A 15,105-nucleotide genomic window follows, 5' to 3' on the forward strand; every position below is an offset into this window, starting at 1 on the left:
TAAAATTTAGTATGAAAAATTATTTTGTTTTTAGCAATTAATATAATAGTTTCTAAATTAATAAATCAATGATTTTTATTTAAGAAATTTCTATTAGAAATATGTATTAATTTTATTATCTTTAGAAATATAAACAGTAGTAGTTTGATAAAATATTACATTTTATTGTTTTGTCTTTACTCCCTTGTTTTAAAAATGTTGGAGTTCTTGCTAAAGCTATTTGGATAACTGAGTAAAAGTGACTTTTTAAGTGCATACTTGTGGATTTCAATTATATGTCTGTGTTATAAAATTTGAATAAGGATGTGTTCTTTTAAACCTTTTAAGCATTGTTCTGTTTATCTTTCTATAACAGTATTCTTTATTTTTCATTAGAATACATTCACATGTATTCATCATCATATAAAACGAGTGAATTGAGTATTTTTTCAGCAAGTCACATAGTCATCAGCTTATTTTTCTTAGCAATTTTCTTTCCACTTCTAGCAATATGAAAAAGAAATTCTTATGATTTTCTCCCATTTGATAAAATGATACATAGAGATAAAAACCAGGAATGTGAAGTATCTAAAATACTTGTTATCTGGGCCAAATGACTGTGACTTTGATGAAGTTACAGACATTGATATATAGATTTGACACCTTTCCTTTGTATTTCTTTCTATAAAACAAAATCATTGATGGTATATGTAAGTTACAATCTAAAGAAATGTGATTTTCAGGTATTTGCAAGCATTTTTATGCATGCATTGTGTAAAATCACATTGCATATCGGTGTAAGGAATTTGTTTCCTTTTGAAAAGCAAAGAAAGAATTTGCTCATGTTATAGTTTTGATCATGAGGACTTTATTATTTTCTTTGACTTGCAGAACATTCATGTTCTGGTGCATGTTTTGGAGTGTATACTAGTTTGTGTTTCCCATTTTAGCATGTGCTCTTATAAATTTTATATACTGAATTTCCTGAATGAAAGTATTTAGAAGTGGAATTTCAGTGTTAATGAGCAATAAGCATGAATAAGGCTTCTAGAGAATATAAAACAGATCAGCTTTGTAATGTTCTTGGAAAAGTTGCTGCAGTAGCTGCATGCTTGAGATTTGGGTTTTGTTGAGTTCAAATGTAAATGCTCATTTTCCATTAAGTACTTATCAATGAGGACATTTCACTTGCAGGAGAAATGTTGCAATTCCATGTGATAAGAAAACCTCCTGGTAGAGGAAATGTTACTGTTAACTGGAAAATTATTGGACAAAATATAGAATTCAATATTGCTAACTTTACTGGACAACTCTTCTTTCCTGAGGTAATACCACAAAGAAAAGTTTCACCATAAATTTCTAGGAAAAAACAGTGTTGAGGAAAATGGGATAGAAATCAACATCACTGTATTGTAGTTATCATCAGTCTCTCTTTTCACACCTATTGGTATAAATTCTTCTTTGATGATGTATGCATTCTTTTTCTTTTCATTTTCACTTTCTGAGTATTAAGTCAAATAGTTATTACCTCTGCCTGTGCACTACAGTGGACTTTGTGTAACTGACATCTCTACAACATTGGTATCTTCTTTCCCTTTCTTCATTTTTTTTCCTATTCACCACTGTTGTAAAAATCTCCCCAACTTACTGCTTTGTGTGAAGGTTTTAATAGTGCTCATGAGATTATATTTACATTAATTAACTCAGCCTTCAGAATCTTCCACACTTAGCTCCTTTCTGCTGTAAGCCTTGTTTTTCATGTCAATATTTATTATTTAATTAATTTCATTAATTCACAGACATGTTTTTTAAATGAAAATATGTTTGAATGCATGATTTATAAGATTAATATAATGAGGAGATCGTTTATGTTCAGTAACAAAACAAAGATGGATTTCTTTCTTTTTGACATAGGGGACAATGAATCAAACAATATTGGTGCATTTGTTGGATGATAACATTCCTGAGGAAAAAGAAGTGTATCGAGTCATTCTGTACCATGTCAGTACACAAGGTAGTTCAGAATTCAGATTTGAACTTTTTCTTTTCAAAAAAGAAACGGTATTGCTTTCTGTATTTCTAACAATTAAATATCAATTTTTAAAATGTTACTTTAAATATTGTCTGTTCCATAGAAATGTTAGATCCAAAAACCACTAGCACAGGATTGGGAATACTTTGTGGACAAGTGAAAAAAACTCTAAAATGTTTTGCTAAATAGTTATTTATGGACTGAAATACATTTCAAGGGTAGACAATTTTGAAATTAATTTTATGTCAACAAACTCATTTGGATTTTAGACCAAGTATAGTATATAACAATTCAAATTTAGTCATTTTTGAGTAGACATCTAGGTACTTTCCTTAGATTTTACTCCATTTCTGAAATTCAGATAACAAATACAATCAATAATGACAATAACATATGCCAAGTGAAAACTTCATGATTTACTCTCTGGAAGGGTGGATGGAATGCAGGATCTTTGTCACCTGGAGATTTCTGTAGAGATGTGACAAAGGAGAACCCTTTCTGGTGACTTTAAAATGCTTTAGAGTGGGGATATGTTTTACATATTTAGATGTTAATGCCAAATTGCTGTTAGGTTTCCTAATGGGGTCCCTGATATTTTTAGGAGTTCCACCAGCAGGAATTGCTCTGCTTGATACTCAAGGATACTCAGCTGTCTTGATTGGGAAGCCAGTGATGAACCACATGGAGTTTTAAATTTTGCTCTTTCATCAAGATTTGTCTTACTGCAGGAGGCTAACATAACAATTCAGCTTTTCATCAACAGAGAATTTGGATCTCTGGGTTTGTATTGCTCTAGAATGAATGGGGTTTCTGGCAAGGGCTTTCTAAGTATTCTACTTGTGTGGATAAAGCCATTACTAAACTAAATCAGCGAAGGAAAAATAATATTTATTAGTTTGGTTTAGTACTTAATAACTTCTTTAATTTTAAAAAGATTCCAAGGGAATTATCTATTTGCACAGAAATGATGTGTTACAAATCTCAGTAGCATGTGGTAGGAGGTGGCATGTGGGTTCACTGATAACACTGGGCTTGGCTGGGCTGGCTGTTCTCCATGTTTTTTATTCTTCTCCTGGACAAGTAGAAGCACAAGAAAGCAAGTGAAAACCTTAGGTCTAGGCTCATGACTAGCACATCATCAATTTTATTACACAAACTCAGAGTCCCCAGGTGGGGTTTGTATGCCTTACCCAGAAAGGGCCATCGCTGATCCTCACATGGTAAAGACTGTGGAAATAGGAAAGGCCAAGGAATTGAGGTCAACATTAGAAGTTACTGCAGTTGCTAAAGGAAAAGCCAAGGACACAGTGAGACTTATTTAGAAGTTTAAATAACTACAAAACCTTTTTGAACCAATTCAATTAGGAGCTATCAATGTTACCTATACCACCGTTCCTGGAATGTTGAGTCTGAAGAATCAAACTGAGGGAAATCTTGCAGAAGCAGAAGTTGATTTTGTCCCAGTAATTGGCTTTCTGATTTTAGAAGAAGGGGAAGCAGCAGCAGCCATCAACATCACTATACTTGAGGTAAAACTCTCTTGTTATTTTCCTGTTATTATAATAAACCTGAAGTAACCCCAAAGTAGAACCTGAGAGGATATCCTAAAACATATTAATATTCCAGGAAGAGATTTCTACCAAACAGTAGAAGTACAAGTCAGCAAGCAAAACATGCAAGCCCTTTTTAAGTAATGAATTTCATGAAAGCTAAGATAATGTGATAATTTTTAATTCTCTCTATATTAAAACATTACTCTGCCTTTAATATAAAGTTGGTATAGTTTACAACTATAATCTCCAGAAACTCTTGAATTCATTTCTGTTTCATTCCCTCTTCTGGTTCAGCTTATTATTTTTCATGAATTTTTTTTTTCAAATCACACAGAAGTTTCTCCTCCTGTTTAGATGGGCTATCCTGCTTTTGTGCTTTTGCTTATAGAAACATCTTGTGAAAAAGAGAATTTCCTCAGGGAAGTTCCCTATAGGAAGAAACTGGCCTAAGAGGTTCCAAAGGAGCATTTTGATTACTCCAAACAATTTATTGGACCAGCATATCCATGTAGGTCACAGTCTTTGTGAGTAGAACCTATTAAGTTAGAGACAGCAGGAACCTCACTAGAGACTGATACCATAAAATGTGATTATGGTCAAGCTTAAAGTAATCATTGGTGGCCGAAATTGTACTTTAAATAATTTTTCATATTGTGAACTCCCATGTTGATTTAGGGCTTGGTGTTTCAGCTACTAAAATACATTTCCAAGAGGTTTATAAAAATAGTATTATAGTGAGGTTAGGGGATGGTATGTAGTGGAGTATGAATATTTCATTTGAAAAAATATTTTTCAATTTACTATGTATTTTGGGGGTTCCAGTTTTAAGAGCTTCTATTCTCTCAGGGTCTTTTATTTTTATTAATTTAAAAGTAGGATAAGCCATCTGAAGTGAGTAGCTTTTTTGATTTCTGTGGCACTATGAGCTAAGGTAGTATTATGAGAATTCCAAATCTATAAAATAAAAGGTAATATTATATCAGTATGTAACAGGTAACACAGGATTTGACAAAAATCACAGGCAAGTCATCTTTCAAATGTCTCATCTGTTAATGTAACTGAATTTAAGTAAGTGGATTATTCCTTAGTTATGTTAGTTTTAAAAACAGAAAATATATAGCCATTCTTTTCTTCCCCCTATAGTCTAAATTTTTAAACCTGGGTTTTCAGTTTCACTTTTCTTTCTCTCTAGCTATTTACAACATTTTCTGCTCTTTGAGTAGCACTAGATTAAAACACTGCAGGTTTGTTAAACAAAAGCAATAGTTACACAGTGTGTAACTATTAGTGGTTGGCTGGTTCCTCCTGACATGGATTTTGCTTAGGCACCAGCCTTGTTTTTCATTGGTATTATGTGGTCTAATGATTACTAATAATAACTATCACTTAAAAAGTATTGTCTGTAGATCATGTACTCCACAAACATTATTTTAAATTATTATTACAATCTCACCCCAAAGTAGCTATTATTTCTTCCATTATAAATATGATTGAATTGGAGCCTTAATATTTAAGCAACTTACCTAAAATTATAGAATTTTGAAGATCTCTTTCATTGCAAAGCATATATGTAATGTGTGTGTGTGTGTGTGTATTATAATGATATCATTCTATCCCTCATTCTAAATATTGTATATTATGGAATTTAAAATGTTTTGTTCATGTTATATTTGAAATAACCAGGTTTATATATTTATATAATTGGTTTGTGTATTATGTAGGTCTAGGCTGAAAATATATTATTAAGTGGTTTCATACTGTTCAATCTATATAGCTAGGTATAAGTTTAATACTTCTATTTTTTTCCAATTTAGATATTTTCTGCTGCAATTTCATTTTGATACTTTCTGTATCTTTGATGCATATATTTGTAAGACAACTTAAAAATAGCTTTTGATTTGTAATTCTTTTGAAAGCATAATTAAAGGAATTTAATGGATATAATTTTTGTAGGATGATACCCCTGAACTAGAAGAATATTTCCTGGTGAATTTAACCTATGTGGAACTTATCATGGCCCCTGTAACCTCTTTTCCTCCAAGACTAGGTATGATGGCTCTTTTGTTTGCTTGTTTCATTTTACTTCCTTCCAGTGAAGTAAAGTAACTTCATTTTTAATCAGAAGTGTGTTTGTTCATTTCAACTATGTGAGCTTTTTACATTTATTTTAGAGAGCAGCATTATTGTGGTTTTGGGCATTGGATAGTATAAACACATTTAGAATTACTATGTGGTGGTCTTTACATTTTACAACTATTTTATAAGCAAATTTGTAATCCTCAAAATAGAATTAGTTCTATTTGGGAAGGCATTTTATTTTCATGTTCTTCAAACATTTTAATTAGCTATTTTCATTTGTTCTCCAACTTTCAGGTGATTTTATTTTCTTTTTGGTAAGAGATCTTTTGTTTGTTTGTTGTGTTCTCTGATTCTTTTTTGACCTTTGATCTTTTTCTTTTCATGCTTTAGAAAAGACTCAGTTAATTCATTACAGACTAAAAGGTAAAATTTGAACTTTGGTATAGATTTATGTAGATTCCTTTAAAAAGATGACTTCCCATGTTGGAGCAAAAACTCCTGTTTGCAGTTTGAATGTTTTAGTATTAAAGGATTTTGTCTGAAGCCTGTGTGTGTGTGTGTGTGTGTGTGTGTGTGTGTGTGTGTGTGTGTGTGATGGCCCACTAGGGGGTGGGGGTGAGTAGCACAGAGGGTGCCCAGCTCCATGGCCCCATCATGAGGGTAGAAAGAATATTGCACCCAGGGGACATTAACCTGGTGAAGAAGAAGCCTGGGCAAGCCCAGTGGCTTGAGGAACAGCATTCCTTATTCACATCAGAGACTCATTGTGACAAGTTTGAGAACACTGAAAGGAAGTAATTAGTTTCCTACATATTATTGTTTGACAAATTTCAGATCTTTTGCAAAAAAATAGAAAAGTGCAATGACTTGGCTGTTCCATAGAGTCTGATTACATGATAAACATTTTTCATACTAAGAAAACTAATAAAATAGTTCCTGTTTCTGTGATATTCATATTAGAGGTGGGTTGAGTAGGGGAGTGATGTTCAATGCATTATGATGCTCCTATTTCATATGTTTTCAGTGACAAACTGCTGTTACTTACATCTTCTCATTTTAATATGACCAAAATCACACAGCTATGAAATGGCAGGGCTGGGATACTCTGATGGGCACAAATCCTAGTTTTATATTCTCTCTTGGTTTTATATTCTCTCAGTATTGCTCTCTTCAATCTAGAGAGAAGTGCATAAACCCCTACTCCTTTCTCTACCTGTGCAGCTGTCACAGGCAACCTAGACTAAGGAAAAGAGCAAATATTAAAAAAAAACAACCAACAAACATAAGTAACAGGGTTAATTAATATTTCAAGACTGAATAGCAGGTATTGGTAACATATTAAGCTTGATGGACAGAGTACAAAATAAAAATGATAAGAGAAATTCACTTCAATCTTAGTCTCTTTTTTCATTCTACAAAGTCTTCTTCTTCTTCTCCTTCTTTTTCTCCTTAATAGAAACCTCATCTTTCTTGCTTTCTGATTTGTGTATCCCTGTCCTTGTGTCTCTTTACCAGACCTGTCTCTGTCTCTGTGCAAATCCTGGTCTGCCCTTCTCTTCTCATTTCTTTTACCTCTTTTTTCTTCCTCTCTACTCCTTCCCATCTGAAACAGTTCTATTACAGAACAGAGGTGCCAAGTTTTAAATTTTATTAAAATAATAGGAGAAGCTCCATAACCTTAGTTGCTTATTATTTCATGCTGTTCGTGGTTGATTTAAGTTTTATAAGTCAGTGGCTCTTGTTAGCAAAGTGGTCTTTTTCAGATGTTAATAGCATTGGTGCCTTTGTAGTCTTAAAATCGTTTGAGTAATATCAGCAATATTCATATTAGGAATTATATAATCTCATAGGGACTATCTTTAAATTCTAGATCAAGCATAATAAAAATTTAAAGTTTAATAATAAAACTTTATACAAAATTTATAGTAATAAATTTGTACTAAATACGTCTGCATATTTTTCAGATTCAGAAGGCTTGACTGCACAAATCATTATTGATGCTAACAATGGTGCCTGAGGGATGATTCAATGGCAGCACAGCAGGTGATCCCAAGGCTCTGTGAGCCCTTCTCCAAGCTTCAGATCTTTTACCATCTACCAAATAGAAGTTCAAAATAGGAAAAAAAAATACTTTCTTTACTTTCTTTTTCTGTTCTTACAGATTTGAAGTAAATGAAACCCTTGAAAGTGTAATATTGGTAGCTCACAGGAGTGAAGAGGCTCTTGGCCATGTGTCCTTGTTTGTGTACGCCCAGAATTTGGAAGCACAACTGGGGCTGGATTACATCTTCACCCCAGTGGTAGGTCTTGACATCTATCCCAGACGACCTTTATGCATTATTTTAAAATTACTGTTCCCTGAGAATTATAGTGACTTATGTGCTACGTAAATTGGTACACTATTATATAACCCAATTCACAGTAAATTAGAACAGATATTCATGTGGCAAAATAATTTTAGTATTTTAGTAAGTAATATAAATTTAGTCTTATTGTAACAATTATTCTGTGCAGATTAATTTTTCTATTGTAACAATTGGTATTGGAGAATACAGATCTTGTGTTAAGGAACTCATATCATTAGATGACCTTCTCAAAGTGTTTCTTATCTTGAAATTTTTATCCTTTATTTCATTGTGTTTAACTTACTGAAACACTTTGTGTTTTAAAAACTTTTTACTTTGTTTCTTAGTAACTTTTTCCCCTTAATCAGATGTTCAGCTTCTTCTTTTCCTCCATAAATTTTACTTTTAAAATAAAACACTGTCAATTTAAATAAATTAAGATAGCTAATTCTTTGTGTTCGAAACTATATTGTTTCATCCCAAACATTTTATTAAAAAATGTTTTTTTAAATGATATTATTCCTTTTAACTTTTAACCAGAGTCTTCATTTTTCTGATGGAGAAAGACATAAAAATATAGAAATCATGATTCTTGATGATGACATTCCAGAAGGAGATGAAAAATTTCAGCTCATTTTAACAAATCCTTCTCCTGGACTGGAACTGGGGCAACAGACAATAGGTATTTGACAATTTCTTCTCCATAGCCACCTCTTTCTCATGCTTGTTTCCCTAATTTGGGGGAGAGACAGATTAGAGAGACTTCATGATTTCTACTTAGAATAAAAAAAAACATTTTAAATTAGGCATCTTGGAATTCTATGTCAGTGTTTTTGAATGGATATATTTATGTAAAGAACAAAAAAAGAGTTAGTTGGTACTAAAGATACTATTGAGTCATTTCCACAATTTAGAATGTTCAAAACATGAACAGAGAGAATGCAGAAAATATGTCTCAAGTGATGGCTATAAAGGAGGAGGAGAAAAATAGGTAAAACAAAATAAAGGGAAAGAAAAAGAATGTATAAGAGAATTTGACTGTGAGAAGAAAAAAAAGGAGAGAAAGAGAAACAAGTAAAAAAAGAAACAAAACAAAACCAAAATTAACAAGACAAAAACACAGACCCTTAAGGGTCAATTCAAGGAAAAATAAACATGTTTAAAAAATGCTAAAACTGAGATAAAAAAAAATGTATGTATGTATGTATGTCTACCAACGAATCACTCCAGCAAGAATACATACACACATGCACACTTAAAGAATCATCTCCACTTAGGTGTTTCAAAGTGTTGATAAAGGTGGATGTCGGTGCCTATCCTCAACTGTCATTCTGTTTCTTCTTGGGCTATGTATTGAGAGTAAGAGACACAACCTTGGTTGGGGGTTAACTCCTTCCTCTTTTTGTGTTGTTCACTAAACTGCCTACTGGGTTGGCCTAACATTGAAGTTGTTTGAAATAGCTTTCAGCTTCCCTGCTTACCATTATAAGACAGGAAGGAACGGGAAGTACTATCAACTGCAGTTTTGTGCAGACAGATAACATTGATGCACTCCGAGTGTGGAGCTTCTGCACAGTCCTAGTAGTGATGTTCTGGTGGCTAGGGCTTAGGTCTAATCAGAGCTTAAGGACTTTGTTGAGTATTATCTTCCCTGGAGAACACACATTCCTAGTGCCAGGCTGATGGCAATCGCTGCCAGGATCTCAGGAATCTCCCTAGAATTCTATTTGTAGGACAGGAAAGCCAGTCTTCTCCACGTGTTTCACGTCTCTATAAGTCTTACACACTCTGTTGCCCACAAACATGGCCTTCCCACACTTAGTCCCTAAGTGTATTCATACCCACTTGTTCAGTTTCATGATCTCTTCAGCTGGTTATGTGAGCCACCAGACTCAAAGGGTTAGTGAGTTGCACTCCCCTCTGTATTTCTTACTTGAATCACCATGGGTACAATATTCTCCATAACTCTTGCAATTGTGTTCTACTAGGTACACGTTGGGCCACATGATGGGACATTATGGCAGTTCTTGTTTGATCTTACAGGCTTCTGCAGCAGCAAACTGCAAGGTGGCCTCCTCAAGATGACTTCCATGTCAGGTTGAGAGAAACAGAGTTCACAACAAGCACATTTCAAACAAGAGCCTGTTGTGCAGCCTCTGGATAGCTAAATTATGACTTTTTATCATCCATAGGTTTTTCCATGCCAATAGGTTGTGTCTCTCTCTATATATATTACCCCTCCCCTCTGTGGCCAATCAGTGCTGCTGCTGCTGCTGCTACCAAGTTGGCTCCAATGTACTCTTTCTTGTTCTTTGTTCAATGCATCTTCATTTCTATGTTTCTAAGAGACCATGATTGTCTAAAATTGAATTTCAGTTCCCTTTTTTTACCCACCTTGCTGAGAAGCAGTTCTCCTGCTGCTTGAGTGTGGAGTCATGGAGCAACTGGAAATGCAACCTTCCTCTATTCCACTATCTTGAATCTCTTCTAAATTTATATTTCAAACTCTTATCATATGATAATTTTTTTCTTGTATCTTGTTAGTAGACAAGCATTTCATTTAAGGATGAAAGTTCTGGACCTTCTTTTCCATTACCTTTGCCTGACGGATAGCTCCAGGACATGTTGAGCAGTAGCAGTGCTGGCAGTCATCATTATCTTGTTTCTTTCTTTTTTTTATTGTTATTATTAGTTGTTCAAAACATTACAAAGCTCTTGACATATCATATTTTATACATTTGATTCAAGTGGATTATGAACTCCCAATTTTACCCCATATACATATTGCAGATTCACATCTGTTACACATCCACTTTTTTACCTACTGCCATACTAGTGTATGTGGTATTCTGCTCCCTTTCCTATCCTCTACTATCCCCCCTCCCCTCCCCTCCCATCTTTTCTCTCTACCCCATCTACTGTAATTCATTTCTCTCTCTTGTTTTTTTCCCCTTTCCCCTCACTTCCTCTTACATGTAATTTTGTATAACAATGAGGGTCTCCTTTCTTTACCATGCAATTTCCCTTCTCTCTCTCTTTCCCTCCACCCTCTCGTCCCTGTTTAGTGGTGATCTTCTTCTCATGCTCTTCCTCCCTATTCTGTTCTTAGTTGCTCTCCTTATATCAAAGATGACATTTGGCATTTGTGTTTTAGGGATTGGTTAACTTCTGTTTTTACTGGGAATGTTTTCACTGTTTCATCATTAAATTTGGTCTCTGCTGTTGACTTCTGAGAGGTAGCATCACATCAGGTTGACAAACCTACCTTCCATTCTAAGATTGCAGAGTATTTTCATATAATAAAGGAATATGAAATTTTATGTAATGCTTTAAAAATGACCTCTCTTTTAAAAAAAGGAAAAGGTACTCTTAAAATGATCACTTGAGGTCGAGAGTTGACCTTCTTTCCAATGAAATATCCACACTCATTTCAGCATTTATAACAGCCCTTCTTATTTTCACTTATCATTGAATATTTTTGTTTTGACAGCTGTAATTACCATCCTTGCTAATGATGATGGCCCTGGAGTTCTATCATTTAACAACAGTGAGCACTTTTTCCTGAGAGAGCCAGCAGCTCTCTATGTTCAGGAAAGCGTTGCGGTCTTGTACTTTGTTCGGGAACCTGCACGAGGACTGTTTGGAACTGTGACAGTTCAGTTCATTGTCACGGAAGTGAATTCTTCAACAGAATCCAAGGACCTGACTCCTTCCAAAGGCTATATTGTATTAGAAGAAGGTGTTCGACTCAAGGTACAGTATGCAACTTTAATGAGGATGAAGCTTATAACTCTAATATTTACAAAATATTTTTTCCTGCATCCTCAAAAGAAGAAAAAGATATTTCCAACTTAGGTGAGAAATAAAGACATGATTAGATTATTATGTGACAAGTGCTAATGTACTATATAATATGTATAGAGGGCAACTGAAGGAATTTACTATTAATAGAGAAATATGGAAATAATAAAAATACACATTTTTTTTATTTTAAATTCCAAACTTATTTAAATGGTATACTTCACTTTATATGTAAAGCATAAGCCAAAAAAGCTCCCAGCCTCAGTCAGTCATTTCTTTTTGCTATATTTTAATTAAGCAGCATGTGACTGCTGCTTCAAACTGTTTGAGAATAGGAATAGTGTTTTAAAGAGAAAAATCCTGGATTTGAGATTAATTATGAATGTGATCTATCCTTACATAAGTTTAGTTTCCCAATTTATTTTTCTATATATTTTCCATTCCTGTATATTGATTTTCTGTTCCTACTAAACTTTATTTTTAAAAATATAGTTGAAGTTTAAATTAGTTAATCGAATTATCTTTAGACATTTTTCAAGCTAGCTAAAATACTGCTTTAAAGAAATACATTTGGGGCTCGCCTGGCATGCGTGCGGCCCGGGTTCGATCCTCAGCACCACATACCAACAAAGATGTTGTGTCCGCCGAGAACTAAAAAATAAATATTAAAAATTCTCTCTCTCTCTGTCTCTCTCTCTCTCTCTCCCTCTCTCCCTCTCTCCCTCTCTCCCTCTCTCCCTCTCTCTCCCCTCTCTCCCCTCTCACTCTCTCTTAAAAAAAAGAAATACATTTGCAGCCCTTTCCTCTAAACTAATTCATCTAACAATCAAATAACTTTCTCAATTTTAAGTTTTTGTAAAGTTCAACATATTTTTTGTTCATTTTTTAAACGTTCTTCCAAATTTAAAATCTTTGATTTCTTCAAAGACACACTTAAATTGTGAAAAATACAAAAGTTCAAATTTGAAGTATATTAAAATTTGTCATTGCTTTATTCACATTTTTCTCTTAATAATTTTTTTGTAATTTAAAATGTTTAAAATTTTTTTACTGTAATATTTTGTGTCTTTTTCTCGGCGTGTATTTAAGTAAAACTTTTGTTCATTTGGTAAATTAAACATTAGAGAAAATTAGATTAAATATTTTTGGCTCACACAACTGTTTTTGCTCCACGTTTTTATTTTGACATATAAATAGTAAAATGCACCAATTCCAAGCATATGGATTAATGATTTTAAACATAGTATACACACATATAATGACCTGTATTAGTCAGCTTTTCATCACTATGAACAAAATACTGATAAGAACAACTTAGTGGGGAAAGATTTATTTTGGCTTAGCATTTCAGAGGATTCAGTCTGTGTCATCGGGCTCCAAGGTAGAATCATCTTGGTGGAAGGGTGGAGTTGAGGAAAGCTGCTCAGCTTATTGCACCCGGGGAAAACAGAAAGCAAGAGGAAAGTGCCAGAGAGAACCCAGACCTTTCCAGGAAAACCTCTATCCCTTGTGACCCACTTAATACAAGTAATCCATTCAGCCATCAGTGGATTAATCTACTGATGAGATCAGAGCCATCGTGATTTATCACTTTCCAAAAAGTCTACCTCTGAGCAGATGAGACTTTGGACAACATTTCATATCCAAAACATAATACCTCCACTCAGATTAAAGATATTAACACTACTATTACCCAGATGGTTCTCTTTGGCATCTTGCCTTTTCAAGAGGAAACCACTTTGTAATGTTTTAATTGACTCATTTTTGCTGATTCTTGAGCTTTGTATAAATAGGGCCTTATAGTATCTATTATTTTGTGTTTAGCTTCTTTCATGCTCCTTTCATGCTTCTTTTGTGTGGTTGCGGACATCCGTAGCTGATCCTTTTTTATTGTTGAATAGAGTTTTGTGGAACAGATCACCATTTATTTATCCATTTTCCTGTTGATGAACATTTGGGTTGTTTTCTAATTTGTTCCTACTATGGCTTTTTTGTAATATATATATTTTAATTGTCAATGGACCTTTATTTATTTATATGTGGTGCTGAGAATTCAACCCAGTGCCTCACACATGCTAGGGAAGTGCTACCCCTGAGCCAGAACCCCAGCCCCTCTACCATGGCTTTTTAATGGTGAATCCTAGACTACAAAGACATTAATGAAGTTATATAGCCAGAGCAGGATAAAAAAGTATCCCAAAAAAGGACATGAATTTAATATTTTAATATTTTATTCTGTGTTATTTAAAAATGTCATTTATTTTTTAGACACTTCCATGTAGTGTACCACAGTGTTGAAAATACCAAAAGTAATAACATGAAAATCCCAAAAGTAGCTATCACATTATGGGGACCATTATTAAATAAAAAAGAGGTGCTGTTTTTTGAAAGACATTATTTTGGTTTCTAAAATGTTTAGTAAATTTCTCTGTATGTGTTTTGCAAATATATTCTATTCTAGTAACTTTACTTTTTTTATTTTGTTTTCAGGCCCTGCACATTTCTGCTGTATTAGACACAGAACCAGAAATGGATGAGCATTTTGTTTGCACCTTGTTTAATCCGACGGGAGGTGCTAGACTAGGGGCTCAGGTTCAAACCTTGATAACAGTATTACAAAATCAGGCCCCTTTGGGGCTGTTCAGTATTTCTGCTATTGAAAATAGGTATAATTTATTTATAAGAAAATGTCACTTCTGAAAATAAGGAAGAAATAATTTTTGACATAAGAAAATGCAAAAGAAAATTGAGGTGTGATTATGTAAAGTGGACTTTTAAAATGAATTCCAGACTTAACCATGGCCTGCTTAATGGTGTCATCAGAATTCTTATTTTCTCATACTTCACACTTCTAGGAAAAGGCCTGCATTATTTTGTGATTTTAGAAATAAAAAGCAAGAAAAAATATAAAATATACTTGGTCACCTAATCCAAATACATGACTCTTTAAACATATTAAAATGATTATAATTATAAAATTTCCTTTGGAAACTGACAGATATTTATATACAGTATATTAAGAGATTTAGTTTTATTCTTATACTAAGAATTTCCTGTTTTTTCCTGTCAGATGTTTTTGATTTATGTGTGAAAAAATTCAAAAAAGACAGTTTTAAAATGTGTAATGTTAAATTACTGATCTTCAGTATTTTCTGATTATAAGTGTTGCATTTGTACTTAAAAAAACTCCATAAATGAATATTTTCAAGCACACATTTGTCTTGAAAATATTCATGTATCAAATTTGTGCATGTCATTTGGGTTGTATAAATGTAGAAGCATATTAAGCATATACTGGTAATGTGACATATATTTT

The 15,105-nt window shown here is 33.4% G+C and overlaps 1 protein-coding gene across 1 annotated transcript in view; it reads left to right on the top strand.

The window, feature by feature from the left end:
* LOC144252189 (adhesion G-protein coupled receptor V1-like) overlaps positions 1–15,105 on the top strand; it is a 96,820-nt gene that overhangs the window by 13,915 nt on the left and 67,800 nt on the right. Inside the window, 11 exon segments of the mRNA XM_077794683.1 lie at positions 1,174–1,304; positions 1,894–1,993; positions 2,613–2,669; positions 2,672–2,791; positions 3,377–3,540; positions 5,518–5,611; positions 7,608–7,686; positions 7,805–7,943; positions 8,529–8,670; positions 11,479–11,741; positions 14,280–14,455. Coding sequence (XP_077650809.1) covers positions 1,174–1,304; positions 1,894–1,993; positions 2,613–2,669; positions 2,672–2,791; positions 3,377–3,540; positions 5,518–5,611; positions 7,608–7,686; positions 7,805–7,943; positions 8,529–8,670; positions 11,479–11,741; positions 14,280–14,455 — 1,465 coding nt within the window.

The sequence above is a fragment of the Urocitellus parryii genome, unplaced genomic scaffold, assembly GCF_045843805.1.
Source record: "Urocitellus parryii isolate mUroPar1 unplaced genomic scaffold, mUroPar1.hap1 Scaffold_37, whole genome shotgun sequence".
Classification (NCBI taxonomy): domain Eukaryota; kingdom Metazoa; phylum Chordata; class Mammalia; order Rodentia; family Sciuridae; genus Urocitellus; species Urocitellus parryii.